The sequence below is a fragment of the Mesoplodon bidens genome (genome assembly GCF_964165515.1).
Source record: "Mesoplodon bidens genome assembly, contig: HAP1_SCAFFOLD_157, whole genome shotgun sequence".
NCBI lineage: Eukaryota > Metazoa > Chordata > Mammalia > Artiodactyla > Ziphiidae > Mesoplodon > Mesoplodon bidens.
In genome coordinates, this window is record NW_027671774.1 from 163625 (window position 1) to 182523 (window position 18899).

The 18899-nt window shown below is 42.9% G+C and overlaps 1 protein-coding gene and 1 pseudogene across 2 annotated transcripts in view; both read right to left on the reverse strand.

Annotated features, from left to right (window-relative positions):
* Window positions 1-18899, reverse strand: part of LOC308611089 (centrosomal protein of 78 kDa-like) — a 727725-nt pseudogene that overhangs the window by 163424 nt on the left and 545402 nt on the right. The gene's annotated exons all lie outside the window — the stretch shown is intronic.
* Window positions 1-18899, reverse strand: part of LOC308611075 (BCL-6 corepressor-like) — a 53930-nt gene that overhangs the window by 34443 nt on the left and 588 nt on the right. The window contains exons 2-4 of the mRNA XM_081260006.1: window positions 18598-18779; window positions 18026-18163; window positions 11354-11479 (exon numbers count right to left, since the gene is read on the reverse strand). Of these exons, the coding sequence (XP_081116132.1) occupies window positions 11405-11479; window positions 18026-18163; window positions 18598-18768 (384 nt within the window). The 5' untranslated portion in view covers window positions 18769-18779 and the 3' untranslated portion in view covers window positions 11354-11404. The remainder of the gene's footprint in view (window positions 1-11353; window positions 11480-18025; window positions 18164-18597; window positions 18780-18899) is intronic.

Below are 18899 nucleotides of genomic sequence, written 5' to 3' on the forward strand. Positions count from 1 at the left end.
TCCTGAAGAAAATGTGAAATGAGGTACTACTTTGGAAAACAGTTCGGCATTAATACAACCCCCTAATTTCACCCCCTAGGAATTTAAATGAGAAAAATATGTCCACACAAAATTTGTACATGAACGTTCACAGAAACAACTTTATTCATGATTGTGAAACTGAGTAGGATCCTGTGGGGCCTTCCCAGTGACAGACTCCCAGTGTTCCCTGCTTCTTGTTTGTAGAACAAAGCTTTAGTCTCCTAGGCCTCCCTTGATTTCCAGAGAGCAGTTAATGATTATAAAACTGACAAAATTCAGAAACAAAGGAAAAGCAGTCAAGCAAGAAAAGTAACAATAGATTGAAAAACAGTGTTGTCTATATCCCTTTCTCCTCAAGGGATATAGATAACAGTCTGACACATATCCTTGATGTGGTGCTCCAAGGACAATGGTGCTTCAAGGACAAAGGACAACCCTCTCTGAAAAAGTGTCAGCATTACACCCCTTATCAGACCCTTAATTGCCCTCCCCACCATGTTGTGATGGTTATGAAATTTCTGAGCCCAGCTGGGCGATGAGACCTGTCCCAAATAAGAAAAGGCATCTTCCCTGTCCCACTGCCACCCTATAGAAGGAAAGTATATGTGCCTCGACCAATTAGTAAACGAAATTTTCACCTTGGAGCATTCCTTTGTTTTCTGGCTATAAAAACTGATCAATAGCACATGTTTGGGGTCCACTCCCCCAGACTACTAGGAAGTCAGCCTGCTGTTCTGGCAGAGACACTTTCCTCTAATAAATTCTATCTTCTTTACATTCTGCCTTGTGTCTGGAAATTCTTTTCCAACCCACGTATGGACCACGACACTTGAGCGTTTTTTGTAGACACTAAGGCTCTCCACCTGATGGAGGATTTGACTACGTGCTGATCACAAGCATGTAGGTCCCAGACTGGTTGGAACAAGAAGGCTGATGATTAAGGTTCCCAAAATATCACCCTGCCACCTCTCCACCAACTAATCAAAAGAATGCCCATGAACTGATAATTCACCCTGAGACCCTCACTCCTAATGTTGTCTTTAGAAACACTTGCCCAGAAGTCTTCAGGGAGTTTGGGTCTTTTGAGCATTAGCTGCTTGTTATCCTTGCTTCGCATCCTGCAAATAAACACTGTACTTTCCTTCACCACAGCTGGTATCAGTAGATTGGCTTTGCTCTGCAGTGGGTGAGTGAATCTGTGTTTGGTTTGGCAATAATTTTGGCAACCATGAAGGGGCCACCATCCCTAGTGGGCATCTCAACCATAGCACACTGGCCCCTGACCAGTGGCAGCTCATGGATACTACTCAGCAGCTGCTTGAGCACCTTTGTCTCAGAGATGGCCCTGAACACTTGCCACTGACCAGGCATCATTGGCCCATGGCACTTTTGATTTCTGTGGTAAAGGGAAAAAGACACATGCTTTGCTGGTTGAGATTTCTCTAGTAAGTAGTGGAACTAGTGTGTGATAATACCAGGGTATTCATTCTCTTAGCCATTTGGGTCTGTCAGTGGCTAACCATTTGTTGGGATTTTCCCTTTTGGGCTGAGGAGTTTGAAACCCTGAGAGACTACATTTGTTTGTTTGTTTGAGATTTTAAGATTACCAGCCATAAACAACTGAGAATGGGTAATCAGAGCTCTGTTTCATCTTATATTCCCTACGGTGTATTTTGCAGAATCGGGAAATTCTTAGCTCTTAGTTTCATGGGCTCGTACCCATGAAAAGGAGAAGGTGATATTTTTCTAAAATCATGTGGTCACAGTATTCTTTAGGCTCTGGAGAATAATGACCCAGATGGGGCACTTTTTGACATTCTAAAAATTGTTTTTGCGAATGAAAAAGCTGGCTTGTTAAAAGTATCTCTTCACTATTCTGACCAGAAGGAAACAAATCTACTAGGAGGAACTTACATTTTTCTCCCTGTGCCTTTGAAATGTAAATGTTCTACCCTGGGCTCTAATGTACTCTCACTCACTCTTGTCTATACCATCGCCAATTCCTGAGACTGAGGGGGGAAAAAAGGGAAAAGAGTCCTTTTTAAACTCAGGCAGGAAAACTGTGAGATCTCTGTTTGTCTGGAATGTATGTATGTCCATGTGTACATTATAAATATATCTCTTTTCCTTTGGATGGTATTATCAAAGTTAGTTTGTAAATGAGCTCTATTTAATTGACTTAAAGGAAATTAAGCACTTACAGAAATTCTCAGAAATATAAAAGAAACTAACTTGAATGAATTTCAGATTCATGTGATCTGAAAAATATTCAATATTAAATTTGGGATAATGGCTGACTTGGTCTAATGTCTCATAAAGTTTTCTTGGGTAATCTAAACATAATTTTTGAGAACAAGTGAATAAAATAGAGGTAAATGAGACAAGAGTTTTTAGGTGAACTCTGGGAATAATTATGTTTTAGGAATGTCTACTTAAAAATAGCTTTTCTGGACGTTTTAGGAACTTGAAATTTTAAAGTTTAACTAAATTAAGCTAAATGATGAGAATTCATTGAATATCGAGGTCTTTTCCAAATAAAATAATATACTGAAATATTAATTACTAAACATTGGCTTCCTTTTACAGAGAAAGTAAAGATATTTAAGACTATTAATAAATATGTTTGGTGTCACACTGAGTCATTTTCCATAAGAAAGCACATATTTTTAGAAATTATAAATAGCATTTATTTATAAATTTGCCAATCTACAGAATGCTAATGTAAAGAACAGCTCATAATTGCTTACTTCTTAATTTTCACTAGGAATTTAGGTTTTTAAGACTTGAGAATTCTAATTAAATATGTAATTAAAGCCACTAGAAATAATGAGAACATTTTAGTATACAGGGTAATAGGATGTGTGTTTTCATTAAAAGAAGGTATGAAGAATAGGAATTTATTTTGTTAAAGAAAAAGGAAGTAATTTTGTCTTAAAGCTGGTTATTTCTAAATAGGAAATAAAATAAAGGGCAAGTTAATATGAATATAGAAAGTTGTAGATTTCTGGGGAAAAAGTAATCTTTAGAAAGAAATTCTATGTGTTGTCAGGACTCACTAAGATTAGAATGAATTTAATTGAGTAAATGAATTTTAAGATTAAAAGTAAAGTGGTACCAAAACTTAAAATTTTTTTCTCTCTCTGTTAAGAGAAAAAAGTTTTCTTGGAATATTGATTTGCTTTTGATTACAGATGGTAAATTTTCTTTACCTTTTAAATAATCTGTTATAACTTTCTGTACTTGCTTTTAAAATCTTTCATTGTAACTTTGGTTAAATGGATAAGCATTGTTTCACAGTGATCTGTAATCCTATTTGACCAAGTGTCTTGAAACTTTTTAACATTTTGGATAAACTTCTCAAGGATAGAATCCTAATTAAAGATATTTTGACCTCTAGATAGCTTTGGGATGTTTCAGAGGACCCCTAAGTCATCTCAAAGAGAGATATTAAACTAATTAGGATTATTTGGTATGTTATGGGAGGCACTGTCAATTGATTAGAGATAAATGTATCTCCAACCTTCTTAGGTTATACATTTAGATTATACTAAATATCATTAATATAGATATTCTTATGTTATATGAAATTAAATAAAATTTCTAAAATTTGAATATGTCAAATTTGTATGTTACAGAAGTAAACAAATTTTTTTTTGTCAATTGCATTTTAACCAGCTCTTTAACTGTGTCTTTTTAAGTCTTTTTATCATTCATAGATGCTTTTGCAAAAATGCTTCATCTTCAGGAAGATTCATACTAAAGACTTTCTGACAAGTGCAGGTTTCTGATAACTTTCAAATCATACCATTGAATTGGGTAAGAAATTAAAGACTTCTAATGGAAATCCCGATGGTTTCATAAAGGTTAAGGCTGCAAACTGTAAACAGCTCAAATGTTCATCATCAAGTGAATGAGTAATTCACATCAGCAATAAAGGGGAATGAAATATTAATATACATAACATGGATGAATCTCAAAACATGCTGAGTGAAAGAAAACAGGAACCAAATACACACTGTTAGATTCTATTTATGTAAATTTGAGAATGGGAAAACTATAGTCACTGAAAGCAAATCATCATATCACTTTTGTAGGAAGGTGAGGATTGACCACAAAGGAGCCTAAGGAAACTTTCTGGGTAATGGAAATTTTCTGTATCATGATTGTGGTAGTGATTACACAACTGTATATATTTGTCAAAATTTATCTAACTGTGCTATACACTTAACATGAGTGCTATTAGTTGTATATAAATTGTACCCCAATAGGGGTGATTAAAAGGAAATATATATTATGTATGACATATAAATATATGTTTACATATATTACATATATATCATGACAATAGAATAAAATATGTTCTTAGTGATTAAATTGCCATTTAGCCAACATCCAGAATGCCAAACATCCTTATTTTTTCTTGTTTTTCCTTTCTCTAACCTTTCAAAAAGCATCATTTTTAATAGTCACATCAACATTGCTGATTAGATTTGCAGTAATTTGAAAACACAGAAGACATTCCTTTTAAAAATATAAACAAAAGCTTCTTTCATCTGCTCTCTAGATCTTTTTATTCTTATGCCACATTCTTTACACCAGTTGACCAATTGAGTTAGGCACTCATTTACTTTTTCACAAACCTTTGTTGTGTTTCTGCTAGTTCTGCATTAGGGACTACTAAGGAGGAAAACCACTGACACAAAATGGTTTCATTTGTGCTGAAGCCCACGATACCACGCATATATTTAATACCTAACCTACTTGCAATTTCAAACTTCACCAGAAATGTTATCTTAATTCTGAAATCTGGAATTTTCTGGTCAGCACCAATGTGGTAATCTATCACAGGGGCCCTCTCCATCTCCCCCAACCCAAGAAGAAGAGGCAATCTGCAAGATAAAACTCAAGGCTTCCCTTCCCTACAAAGAGAAGATAGTACTGGTCCCAAATAACCTTTTTTTCTTTTGCTAATGACTTTCTTGCCCACCCTCCTTTCTATAAAAACCTTCCACTCTGTGTAACTTCTCAAAGTGCCCTTCTATTTACTAGATGAGATGCTGCCCAATTCATAAAGCATCAAATAAGGCCAATCAGATTTTCAAATTTACTCAGTTGAATTTTGTTTTTTAACAAGACATGATCTTAAACAAGATAAACATTGCCCCTGTTTTCATCTCAGGTGGCCTCAGGCTGCAGCTGCTTGAAGCAGGATTTTGGTTCCTGGCCAGAGATTGAAGTCAGGCCGGGGCAGTGAAAGCACTAAATCCTAGCCACTAGACCACCAGGGACTAGTGGCCAGTGACAAGGTCCTGGCCTGTCTGCTGTGTAGAAATGAATTTCCACAGAGATGGAAAGTAGTGAAACAAGTAAAGTGTTTATTAGGAGGACAAAGAATACATGTGGATAGACACATGGGCGGGCTCAGAGAGAGAGTTGCGCTCGCATGGTAGTTTGAATCACTTTTATGGGGAATTTCTTCCAGGTTTCCTTTGACCAATCATCTTGCTTTGCCTGGTTCTGAGTCCATATTTGGTATACCTCAGGGTCCTCCCGTGTTCATGTGCATCTCTTAGCCAAGATGGATTCTAGCGAAGAGGCCTATGGGTAGTTGACATCACTTACTATGGGGTGGTGCCCTCTCCCTTTTTGACCTCCAAGGAACCCTTCTGCACATGTGTAGCTGGGAAGGTCTCCTTGACTATGAGAATGAGGAACATCTAGTCTTTTATCTCTTATCTGGGCAGGGCACAGCCTCCTTTCTCGATTGCCCTGTTATTGATATTTTGGAGGGAATGAACTCCTGCTGCTTACCCTGGGGCCCATCTATCTCCTGCCTCACTTTCACAGAACTCACAATCTGCTGTGAGAGACAGTCAGAATATGAGCACACACACACAAATAATTTTAAAGCCCGATAGATTTGAAGTCAATAGAAAAGACATTGAGGGCTTCCCTGGTGGCACAGTGGTTAAGAATCCGCCTGCCAGTGCAGGGGACACGGGTTCAAGCCCTGGTCCAGGAAGATCCCACATGTCGTGGAGCAACTAAGTCCGCGAGCCACAACTACTGAGCCCGCATGTTGCAACTACTGAAGCCCATGAGCCTAGAGCCCGTGCTGCGCAACAAGAGGAGCCACCACAATGAGAAGCCCTCACACCGCAACAAAGAGAATCCCCTGCTTGCCGCAACTAGAGAAAGCCCACGCGCAGCAACGAAAACCCAATGCAGCCATAAATAAATAAATAAATAAATAAAAAATTAAAAAAAAAAAAGACATTGAAAAAGAAATGGGCCTCCTTTTGATAAGTCAGAGGTTTCTCTGTAACTTCTTTTGAGAACAATAAGCCATGTCTTTTCCTTCTTCTACATTTTCTCTCCCCACTGCTGACCCCAACAAAATGCTGAAGACAGAATTTGCACTCAATAGATTACCTTTTAAATTGATGTAAAAGTATAAAGTATATTTATGTGCATTAAAGTATGGAAGGGCATACATTTGGAGCATAAAAGCTCAGTACCTGCTGGAAATATCACATAATTGATGAATATAAAACTAATTATATAGTAGGGAAATTAAAAAGAAATTTCAGGCTGTGTAGAGACTAAATTAAGAGAACAATATCATATATAATAGCTGAATATTTTGGCATTTGAAATTGGAATTTAAAAAATAGATAAGAGAGGAAGAAATAGGAGTCTTAATTAATAACTGAAGGACAAAGGGGGGATAGGTAGCTTATTTAGCTTATTTCTGCCTTTTTAGTTGCAGAAAATATCAGTTTTGAAACCAGATATGGTTGCCATGTATTAGTTCTGCACGAAGTGCTAGGATGAGTTTCCCCACACCCACCGTTTGGGGATAGTGCTTTACTCATAACTCATCTTTCATGCATTTGCCTAAATTCTTGTGGAATACAGCTGGACTTGCAGCTCATAAATGTGACCTTTGGATGTGTTTTAAACACTACTGAACTCCATTTTAATTTTACATAGTAAAGCCTCTGGGCTCTATTTACTCTTTCATTATATAACATTCATTTATCTTATGAAAAACGCTGTGATTCACTGTTGGTCTAGCATTTTTTTTTTCACTTATTTGGATGATTTTTAGAATCCAAACTGTATTGTTATTTACCTTGGAAAACAGAAACACTTTCGGGAGTCAGTTCTCTGAGTCCCAAACCCCTCACCTGACACCCTCTTGTGGTGCTGTGCCCTGGGGGGAGGATACAGCAGGATCTGCAGGTGGAGAGGCCTAGAGAGCTGAGGGTATTATGTGTCTGGTTTATCGCCAAGATTAGTCAAGCCCCAAATTATAGTGTTGAGGGAGAAAGTTTTCACGTAATGAGGTATGGGGAAGTCATTTAGGCTTATACATGGTTCAGTGTAAACTTTGTGTGAACTGAAAGAGCCTGTCAAGCACACACAGCACATCTGCTTTAACCATTAAGGAAAAGAAATGTCTGATTCAAAAAGAAGGATAAGTGACTCCCTTCTTACGATGCCCATGTTCACACCCTCTCGAAGACGAGGTTCCTTTCCCACGTGCCAGGATCCCACTGTCTCACTAGACATGTCCTCAATCTGTCTCTTTTGAAATCTTTAAGGAATAGACCCCTGTCATGTTGGATGTATGTTCTTTGTTCTGATAAAGTATAAGACTACCATGCTTCAGTGGAGAAGTTCCTTAGAGCCTTTTGAGGGGCTGCCTCCCAGATTATAGCCCTCAGCTTGGCTCAAATAAAACGATTTTCTGTTCCTATTATAAATTCTTTATTATTTCCCTCCACAGTGTGTTATTCCTTATGAAGTCCAGCTGTTCTAGGCTGACACCAAGCCACCCTGAAGCAGCCATCGTGTCTTCATTGCCTCTCTCACATCTGGGTCCTTGAAGGTTGCTGAGATCACACTTGCTTGTCTGTGTCCATGGAACCCAGGGCAGAGCCCAGGTCCTCCCACCAGGGCCCTGGATTCTGGTACCAAACCCAGGAGAAGGTGTGCTCTAGTTATATCAGCCTCACCTGGCACCAAGGCCAAGATCGTCATGTGTTTTTTCCCAGACTTCTTCTGTGGGAAAGGGTTTTGGGACGTTTTGTTTTCCCTAGTTCACCCTAGAGAGATGCAAGGAGGAAGTCTGATGCAGACTTTCCAGCTTACAAACATCTGAGGGCTGTGTCTCAGGTCAGGATCAATGTTCCCTTTTCCATGGGCATTCAAGTCAGTGAGGCAGCCTGACTTGAGGGCCAGGACTCTGCCTCTGTAGTCCTGGAGGTGATGGCTGAGGGCTGGGGACAGGGGCGCTGCAGTTCTGCCCAAGGGGAATTAAAGGCCAGAAAGCCCTGGTTTCTGCAGGAGTCTGATAATTGTCTGGAATGTATGCCAGTTAATTTCTTTATCCTATTTATTCATTATTGTTATTTCTCATTGTACTTTGGGACTCAATTTTTTATTGTTATAGAAATCCAATGTTTTCAAAGATTCTCCCTCAAGGATTCTACTGTTAACATTTTTCATTAAGAGAAATGCCTGTCTATTCCAATCTTTCTTTCCCTCCATTATTTACTGTGTCTTTTCTAGGTCTTGTCCTTGTCTCCTGGGCCACAGTCAGTAATGTCTCCACTTATGTATTCTGAGTGTGTGATCATTTGGTCCAAGGGATTCTGCTGAATGAAGTATAAATTCTGATATCTTCCTCTTGCAAACTTTCAAAACCTACAAATAAAATGAAGATATGGGCAATATAAAATGAAAATATGATTTTCCATTCTTATTAATATCTATCCCTATATTTCAATAGAATTCAATTATTGGCCCCTGGTGACTATATTTTTCAAAAGAATTCCCTAAATAATTACCAGTAATTCACTACTCCAATGTAATGTAGAAGATATTCTTAGTGTATTCTTCAAATTCATGTTGATGGAATGCTCAAGTTCCCTATATCAAATTGAGCTCCTATATTCCCTCTGAATAATAAAACTAAGATATGTTTGCTAAAGATTGTTGAAAAACAACATTTTAGCTTGACATGGACAGTACAAATATAGTATCACTAAGGGTGAACATTTAGTATATGTCCTGTGGACTACCAATTTCATGTTCCACAATCACAGTCGAACCGTTTAAATACAGAATTATTTCCTAATTCTCTATTATATAAATCTCATTATAAATAACAAGCATTTTAAAAGCTTTAAATTTTTAATTATAGCTCATTAATTTGTACCTTTTCTCCTCTATCAACAAAAATTGACTTTCATGGTTAACTCAGTTAAAAAATACAACAGCACAATAGGAAAGAAGTAAAATATCTCCATTGCCTACAATATATAATAATATATATAAATATGCTGATGAAAAAAACGTGGGTCTGCTCTCCCATGTGCAGTAAAGCAAATCTACTGACACCAGGTTATGGCGAAGGAAAGTGCAGCGTTTATTGCAGGTGCCAGGCAGGGAGTTCAGGTCAGCTAGTGCTCAAAACACCTGAACCCCCTTTCCTGATGGGTTTCATGAAAGCATTTTTAAATACCAGGTGAGAGAGGGGACTCACAGGGTATGTGATCAGCTCCTGCACAATTCTTTGGTTGATGTGAGGTAACAGAGCAGTGTCACAGTGGTTAACATTATTAATCCTCAGGCTCCAGTAAAAGATCTCCTACTTAAAACAGTTTTAAAAGTTAATAAAAATAAACATTAACTGAGTAGAGGGAAGGTATCCTCAATTTCAGAACAGTGTAAAGTCAGCAAATATCACAACTGGTGCACCCCTTGAAGAGACTGATCTTGACTGGTTGCAATTTTTAAGAAAACACATTTGGGTAAAATTAACTCTGCACTTAAAAAAATTGACTCACAGGTTTTAGGTTTTCTAAATGCTCTAAAAGTACTTCTTTTTCCTTTCCAAGAAGGACTTTCAACCTCCCCCAAAGTAAAAGGGCAGTGCCTCTTATATTGCTTTCTCTCACTGAACACACCGAAGAAAAATTGCATCATGTTGGTGTCTATCTGAATAATGTGCTCAGGGCTCTCCCTGAGTCATTGCATGGTTCTCATTTGCACGTGGGAGCCAATGGGTCTAAGTGCAGGCCACCACAAGATGTGCCACTATGGCATGTGGATTATTTTGAGCTGAAAACAATCAGGCCCAAAAGACTCAGGAAGAGCCTTTGAACTTCCCCCTTACTGCCTAAAATAATTTAAGACAGGGGGCCTGTCCCAGGAAGAAGCTATCACTAGAGATAAATGTAGTATAATATTAGGTGTGGTAGAACAGGAGGAACATTGAAAAGCCCATTTGATCAAAATCCTCTCTGTGGGGCTTCCCTGGTGGCGCAGTGGTTGAGAGCCCGCCTACCGATGCCGGGGACACGGGTTCGTGCCCCGGTCCGGGAAGATCCTACGTGCCGCGGAGCGGCTGGGCCCATGAGCCATGGCTGCTGGGCCTGTGCGTCCGGAGCCTGTGCTCTGCAAGGGGAGAGGCCACAACAGTGAGAGGCACGCGTACCGCAAAAAAAAAATTCTCTCTGTGGCTCATTGTCTTTGGATGGATCAGCAAACATTTGTTTACCAAACATTAACTCTTTTTAACTTCCTGTGAATTACCTTACTTCCCCTTGAAATTTCAGACCCATACCTCCTTCTGATGCTGAAATTTGGCCTCTGTGCACTGGTATGGAATCGAATTCGGGGGCAGAGTTTGGGTGAAGTAGAAAAGAATAGGTTTATTGTGTTGCCAGGCAAAGGGGGACACAGCAGGCTAATGCCCTCAAAACTGTGTGTCCCAACCTGGGGGGATTTGGTGAGGAGTTTTATAGCAATGGTTCAAGGTCAGGGTTGCTGATAAGGGTTATGGTGTGTTCAGGGCCTGCAATCCTTTAATCTGGCCTCAGGTGGTCTCCTGATGAGCTTCTATGCTTCTCAAGGTTATCAAACTGTGACCTTCTCTCTAGAATGAAGGATGCTTCATCAAGTAGTTAACATCTTCCATTTGTTGGGGGTTTTAGTTCTGTAGAAGAGCTCAGTTATTGGTATATGTTTCCCTTGAGGCAGAACCAGGATCTTGTCCCAAAGCTGCACTATTGTTTCTTGACAGTTCCTCCCTTGTCTCTGCAGCCCCTCCCTTCCCTGATTAGCAACTATTTGACCCTACCCTTTGGAATGCAGGGAAGGTTGTGGAGGCTGAAGCCTAGTCCCTGCAAACAAGAAATGGGGGACACAGAAAGACTTTAGTGCCCAGGAGCCCCACAGGGTCCTGCTCAGTTTCACTTCTCTTTAGTCAAGAATATATATGTCACCTTGTCTTGCTGTCTTTGGAATTCTTCATACTTACGTGAATTCCCCATGTGCACATAATAATTTAATTTTCTCTTGTTAATCTGCCTTATGTCATTTTCATTGCCAGCCAAAGAGCTAATGTTACCCAAAAACCTGGGTTTGCCTCTTGGTGGGTGTCAAGCTGAAAGGCACAACAAAAACAAAGATTGGGAGAAGAAAGGATTTGTTACTTGCAGCAAGTAAAGAGAACACCGGGGGTCTTTCCCAAAGCAGTGTCTTCCTGAACAGCAAAATTGGGGAATTTTTAAGCTAAGGGTATATGCATATTCATGAAGGGGTTTGGGTGGTCCACAGAGTCCAAGCTTTAGTGGACTGAAGTCATGAGGGTCAGAAAAGGTCAATATCATCATTCCTTATGTTCCCAGTTGATCAGGCTAATCTTTACCATTGAAAGAGAACTGGAAGTCTTTACAATTATCTTTGTTATTGTTACTTCTTTTACCTGAAAACAGTCCTTTGATTCTGCATTATTTTGTTCCCTTAAGATCATTAATTACTGAGACCCTTTCAACGGCAAGCATCCTGGCCAGGCTTACATTGCAAAATGGCTTAGGCCAAAAATGACTCCTAGATATACATATTATTAAACTTTTGTTTTATTTGCTCCTGTTAATCAGTCTCACGTCAATTTAATTCTTAGACCAGCTAAAAGTGTTACCTGAAACACTTCTTTTGTTGAGCCAAAAGACACAACCAAGCCAAAGGGCAGGAGAAGGAAGGCTTTATTACTTGCAGCAAGTAAGGAGAACACCAGGGATTTTCCCAAAACGGTGGCTCCTTGAACAGCCAAATTGGGAAAGTTTTAAACTGTCAACTGAAAAAAAAAAAGCACAAACTGAGAGTTGTGAGTTAAGTTTTATTTGGGGCAAAATGAGGACTATAGCCAAGGAAACAGCCTCTCAGATAGCTCTGAGGAACTGCTCGAAAGAGTTAGGGGGAAGGTCAGCATGTATGTGATTTTGGTGAAGGGGGACACATGGAATCAGGGACACATTTTGGCAGAAATTTGCTGCTAGTCACGAAATGGTGGCTGCTAGTCACAAGGAGCAGATGTCTCCATTAATGATTTTAGTGCTTTTCTAGATATGAGAAGATAAAAGAAACTGGGCTCATAAAATCTTCTGAAAATATCTAACTATCTGAAGGCCTGTTCTGCTGGGTTTTCCCAGAGCATAGACTGCCTCATTCCTGATCTCTGTCCTGAATTCCATGCAGGGTGTGTTGAAGGTTGTGAAACAAAATTTATATTTTATGGCAAGACAAGAGAAATTTAAACATAAATTCTTCTCTGCCCTTTGGTCTCCTCTCTCCCCACACTGTGCATTGTGCATCTGCATTATACATTGACCAAACCTCCCCCATAGGCAGGGACACTTGCTCAACCATAAAGAGCAACATTCTCCTAACATCAACAAGACAACTCCCTCCTTAAGAGATACCATTTCTTCTTGACCTTGTAAGGGGTTACATGACCAGCAAGATGGCACTTAGATCTGAATTATGTAAACGTTCAATAACATGTCATTTGATGTTCAGCCCTCTGTCTCAAAAAAAACTTATACACCTCCCTGGGTTTCTAATGGGCAGAACAGTTTTCAGAGTTTTCTGAGATGCTCTTCCCAGGTTATAATCCTCAAATTTGGCTCAAAGAAAAATTTCCAGTTCTCTTTTAGATCAAGTGATTACTTTTTTGTCAAGGTCAGAGACTACAGTGGCTAGTGACTTCATTCTTATAGAACCAGATGGTAAGGGACAATTTTATTTCACAAGATCATTAATTACTGAGACCTGTTCAAGAGCAAGCATCATGACCAGGCTGAGATCACAAATGATTTAGGCTTAAAATGGCTTCTCTTATGTCAAAAAGTTATATTTGATTCTTTTTCTTTGGGGACCCCCTACTGCATTTGCCTACAGAAGGGCAGAGGAAAAGTTCTTCCTCTCTGACAGTCTTCATGACTGCCTGGAGAAACAATGATGGACTCAGGAGTTCTTCTCAGCCTCGATGTGCACAGAAATCTTTATGCCTATGGTAAAGGGGCATGGAAAGGAGAGGGTTCTCAATGTGTAGAAGTTCAGATGCTTTCAAAGGCAGGCAATGTGCCCTGCACTATAATGCCTGTTGGGCAGGAAGAAAGTTTCCTGTACCCTTCTAGATTTTTCTGGTTAGTCTAGGAATTAAATTGACATGAGACAGATTAAGATTAACAGGAGAAAATCAAACAAAATTTAATAATATGTATACATGGAAGAGACCCAGGAGAACTCAGTAAATCTCCCAAATGGCTGAAATCCTCACCTTAAATACCACTTTCAACTAAAGACAAACATGTTGGGTGTAGTGGTTTGGGACTTCAAAGGGGAGGAAGGCAATTCTTCCTCGGACCTCATACATGAAGTCACCATACCTCAAGGGGAAATTCAGCTTGCACTGCAACTTCAACTAAACAACAGTTCTTCGTGTAACACTGCCGGATATTGGAAGATACACAGGCCCCTCGGCCGACCGAAGGCATTCCTTCATTGAGGCAGTTCGCTAGCCGCAGAACACCCTGCTTTAAAAAGTTGATTCAGTTTAGGGCACAGTGGGTAGCTTGTGTCTCTTTTACTTGTTAGAAAACACACGTATTTAGGCTGCGTGTCAATCTAGACATGGCGTCTATAGCGAAAAGCCTGGTTTTCCCATTTTGAAAGCTCCATTCTTGCAGCCGGAAAAAACCTGAAAAACACTGTTGTTGCCGTGTTTCTAGTCCCTGCAGGCATGGCTCTGAGAAAAAAAAGAGTTTTCTCGAACGAAAGAGGGTCCTTCCAGGTCCTGGGTGGGAGCTCTTCCTGCCCTGCTCTAGAGCTAAGGGGAATCTCAACGGGGGCCCTAGCCTCAACGTAAGGCTGGGTAAGGGGGGATGGGATGGGGTCAGAACAGGCCTCCTTGTGACATCTCTCAGGTAACTCATCTGTTAAACCTAAAACGGGGATCATTCTAGCCGCCCATAAGTGCGAGATGGGTTCTGTAAAACCTTTTATGCCCTTTGGAGGACACGCCAATCAAAGGTGACCACTCACTTGGGAGCGAACTAGAATGTTCCATTTGCTTACCACGTGAACCCAATGGGGCATGCTGGTAAACCTGGCCATCGGTGCCCTGTTACTTAAGGTCACTGCAGCAGCTCCCTTCCAAAACAAGAGGAGGAAGAGAAAAGGCACGCCCACGAATGCATTTCTCCGTTTACATCCCAACCTGCCAGAAAGCCCACAATCCTCTGGGCTCCCAGGCCACCTGCCCCGAGCCCTGGTATCCAGGATACCGCATGAAGCTGCTGCTCTTTTAGCAGGCCCTCACTAGCCAGACTTGAGTGGACGGCTGCAAGCTAATGAGTTGTGTGCCCCAGCCAGGGAGAGGCCCTGTCACGTGGCTCTGGGATCAGGTCTGAACGCCACCAACTGCTGTGCACACATCACTTTACTCAACCCAGGGTTTATTTACTGTGACAATCATGGCCTTCACCTGGAAACCTTCATCACTACTAGGGCAGATTCAAGGGTACCTAGAAATGAAAGGCCGTCCAAGCTGATGGGTAAGTCAACTCTCTTCTCCTGGAAGATGGCAGCAAAGGCAGCAGTAGCCCCACGGCCAGGTCAGACTTTTTGCCACGGGCTGTCCTAACTCAACCACGTTGATCCCACTATTTACACAGTGCTTCTCATTTCCCCAGATGAGGACGTCTTCTGTCACCCACAGGAACCCAGGAGCTACCAGGAAAGGAAGGTAGTACCATCCTCATTCAACACTTGGAAACTGAGGCCCAGAGATATTAAACCCCAAGTTCAATTAACATGAAGTACTAGACCTATAACTCAGGTCTTTGGTACCTGGTCAGCTGGGAAGATTCAAAGGGCCCAAGAGGGCCCCAGTTAGAGGGATGCAATCCAGCTGTGACGAGCATCCCACAGGCCTTCTCTGTTGGGGGTCAAGTGGGCTAACTACACTCTCCTAGCTAGGAGGGTGATGGCCTCTAAATGGATGGCAACCATCGCCACCAACACTTTTTCTAACTGAAAGGTGTAGAGGCGGGGCGAGTCTGTCGACGCAACACATTCCTTGGTTTATTTTCTCCGCTAGAAATAAACGGGAGTGTCTGAAGGGCAGCCCAGCCATTCCCAAGCAAAGTCAAACTGCTTTTGTCGGACAGCTCTCTGTTCAGCGGCTATAAACCGAATGCTATTACCCGCAAAATGTAACCATAAAGGCCATAAGCCCGACGTTGTGAGTTAATTAAATGCCTCATTAACTTTTTAAAAAACATGACTTATTCAATTCATAGAAAATTTAACCATCACCGCTAAAGGCACAAGCATGTGGTTGCACACTGGCGTTTCAGCCTAAGAAATAGAAGCCTTTTTCCCAGGAGGGAAAGGTTTGAGGTCTTTGGCCATGCAAGTGATCTATTTAACGCGGATCTGAAGCCAGAGTGTGTTTCTAAACTTCCAGAACCACATTATCACGACATAAAGCTCAGACAGCCTTTATACTGCACATGGTATCTTTGGCTAAGCAGAAGAAAATAACCAAGAATGCTGAAGACAAAACTTCAGGAAAACCCTCCCAAACCACACCCTTATCTGCTTAAGCAAACTGTCCTTCAATTTGAAAAGGTTGAAGCTGCCACATCTCCCAACTGGGCCTTCATCCCAACATTTAAAATTCTGCCCAGAGAAATCCCAGAAAGTTGGATTCAAAGTTGAAAGCGTTCATCTACTTGTCACAATGTTCACCATCAACACTGGTGATCTGTGGAATCTACATATTGAAATTTACATTTGAAGAAAAAAACAAATCCCACCGTAAACATTCCCAAGGCTTCCTGTGCAATCAAAGGCCAGGTAGCCTAAAAAAGGATGGATCAAGTGCCCCTTGGTCCAGGCCTCAGAGCCACCAAACCAAAATGGAAACTGTCTTAGAGGACCAACGAGGGTCTTTTGACGTCTCTGGTCCCAAAGGGAGGCTGCTGGAAATGATGCCAAGTTCACAGGTGGGGCTCGGAGCCCCGCCCTCCACAGCGGGTGCAGCAGCACCCCGCCCCCCCATCTCCAGCATTTGCTGGAAGCGGGAGTCTACTTTCTCAACCCTAACCCAAAAGTTGGGGTTAGGGGTCTCCCCCCACCTCCAGCGTTTGCCGGAAGCAAGGAGACTATCTTCTCAACCACGGGGGGTCTAGCTCAACACTATGTGCAACATCTGCTCTGTCCTCCTAGGAGCCCGCTCTCAGCTCTTGGGAAACCAACTGGGTGCTCCTTGGACTTCATCTGCAAGTAACTGCGCTAACTACCACAAAGTGCTCTCTAGCTAATGGAGAGGTCTCCAAGAGACGTGTAGATATAAACAACAGCACATTCAACCCACAACAACAACAACAAAACACCCCAAACTAAGCATAGCCCTAGTGCTTCCAACTTCCCACCCACAGTCATGCCTTAAGGCCAAGGCAGGCACACTTCCAAGGGCTCACGGCACTATGGACCGGGGTGGGGGGACACGACGGGAGACAGGGGACAGGGGCACAGAGCTGGCTGAGGGTGTGGGCGCCAGGGCTCCGGGCCAGCCTGGGTCCTGCCACCCCAGTGCTCAGCCACACCTCCACGCTCAGCCTGCTGAACCGCGTTTTACTGTCACCATTCAACTCCCAGAGGGCTGATGCCAGCACAGAAAAATGCCTTTGCCCTGTGGGCTATTACATCACAATTGCTACTGACAAGTATGGTGGGGGAACTGCACAGGGCAGAGAGAGTCATCTCTCTCACAGAGGTTTTGAACTGTCAAAAGGGCAATTCCAGTGTGAGCCAGTCTTGCTGAGGAGCGTGGTGGGCTGTGGAGCACTGCTGGATTGCTACCTGTACAGGTATCAGGTAACCCCTCTGAGGCTCAGTTGCCTCATCCGAGAGTGGCTAGTACTCGTTACTCCCAAGTGAAGATGTTAAAAGGGTGAAAGGAGTTACTACAGATCACACGGGCTTAGGCAGATATCAGCTATCTTTCTATGTTGCTCTAGCAATAGAGGCCATCACTGTCATCAGCCGTGCTGGGTTGGGATACAGCAGTGTGGACAGGGAGTTTTGTGCAAGGCTCAACCCCTGCTCCCCGCCCATCAGCCCTCGGCTCCCGTGCCCTCTCAGAAAGAGACTGCTCAGGTCTGCCCCACTCCCACCCCTACTCTGCACAGACACTTCCCACCCGCTACCCCACAGGGGCATCACTCTGCCCCAAACAGCACAAGTTAGTAGAGCTAATAACTACTCTCCTACTCTCCTTCTTGCTATTCAGAATCCAAAAGGGCTCATTAAAATTCCCCTGGTCGCCAAGCCCTGGGTTAGGTCAGATTTTATATCAGAGATAAGTGAGCCAGACTGGCCGAAGCAGCCTGCCTGCCTGAACGGGAACGGAACATCAGAGAGGCCTGCCTTTCTTTTCACACCACGACTGAACAAGCCACCAAAGAGCCCGCAGTGTGAGTGGGGCCAACGCAAACACCCTGCTGGAACACCCAGCCCAGCCCGCCACGTGGAGGGGGCTGGGCTCTGAGACCCGCCCCCCATCCCCAGCCAGTGTGTCCCCCACCCAAGGAGCAGCAGCCGGCGGATCCTGATCCGGGGCACCCACAAGTATGCTCACCTCGTAGCCAAGCCGGGAGGCCTGCTGTAGGAGGGTCTCGCCCGTGTTCTTATTGACAATAAGTCTCCGCGCTTCCGGTGGCATCGGGCGGGACTGGGTGGTCTCTGGAGGGGAGCTTGAGCATGTCAGCTGCGAGGCCTGGGAAGATGGTAACAGTTGCTGCAAACAGTCCAAGGGCTTCTGGTCCTGCTTGGCCGGCGAAAGATCATAGTCGGAACTGGGCTCAGGCCGCTTTCGGTCACCTATCACGAAACCAGGCAGCGCACACATTTCAGGCTGTCCTTCCACCACCCGCCTGGTTCGCCTCCTCCCTGAGTTACAAACCTGAGTGGAGGAAAGCACTTTTCCTCCTCTCTGTCTGGGGGAGGCGGGGCGCGAGGAAGGGGCTGCATTTTTACTCGCTGGAAACTTCACCGCCACCCAGGAGACAGGTCCCCTAGGAAGGGGCAGGGACGTTTTGGGGGGAGGGGTTCAGGAAAAGGAAAGCTTTGTCCCCAGAAGCAGAGAAGTAGGCAGGCGGCATGTGCCTGCATGGGCCCGGGGGGCGGGGGAGAGCCAGGGGCAAGAGGTACCTTGCCATCCGCATTGTCCACGTAGGAGTCCCCTGGCAGCGGCAAGCCCCGCCTGGGCTCCTGAGGGATCAAATGCTTGGTTTTGCACGGTCGCTTCCCGGATGGTTTCTCGCTGTTGTCGGTGTATTGCTGCAGCAGGGGCGAAGGCTGCCGATCCATTTCTTCGTCCATGCACAGCACATCTGTCAGGGGAGAAGAAGCGGGCGTTACACAGTTGTAGCCGGTGAGGAAAGAAAAGCCCATTGTTAGCACTGATCGTTGGAGCAGCTTCAGTTTTTAAAGATATACCAATTATGTTTTCA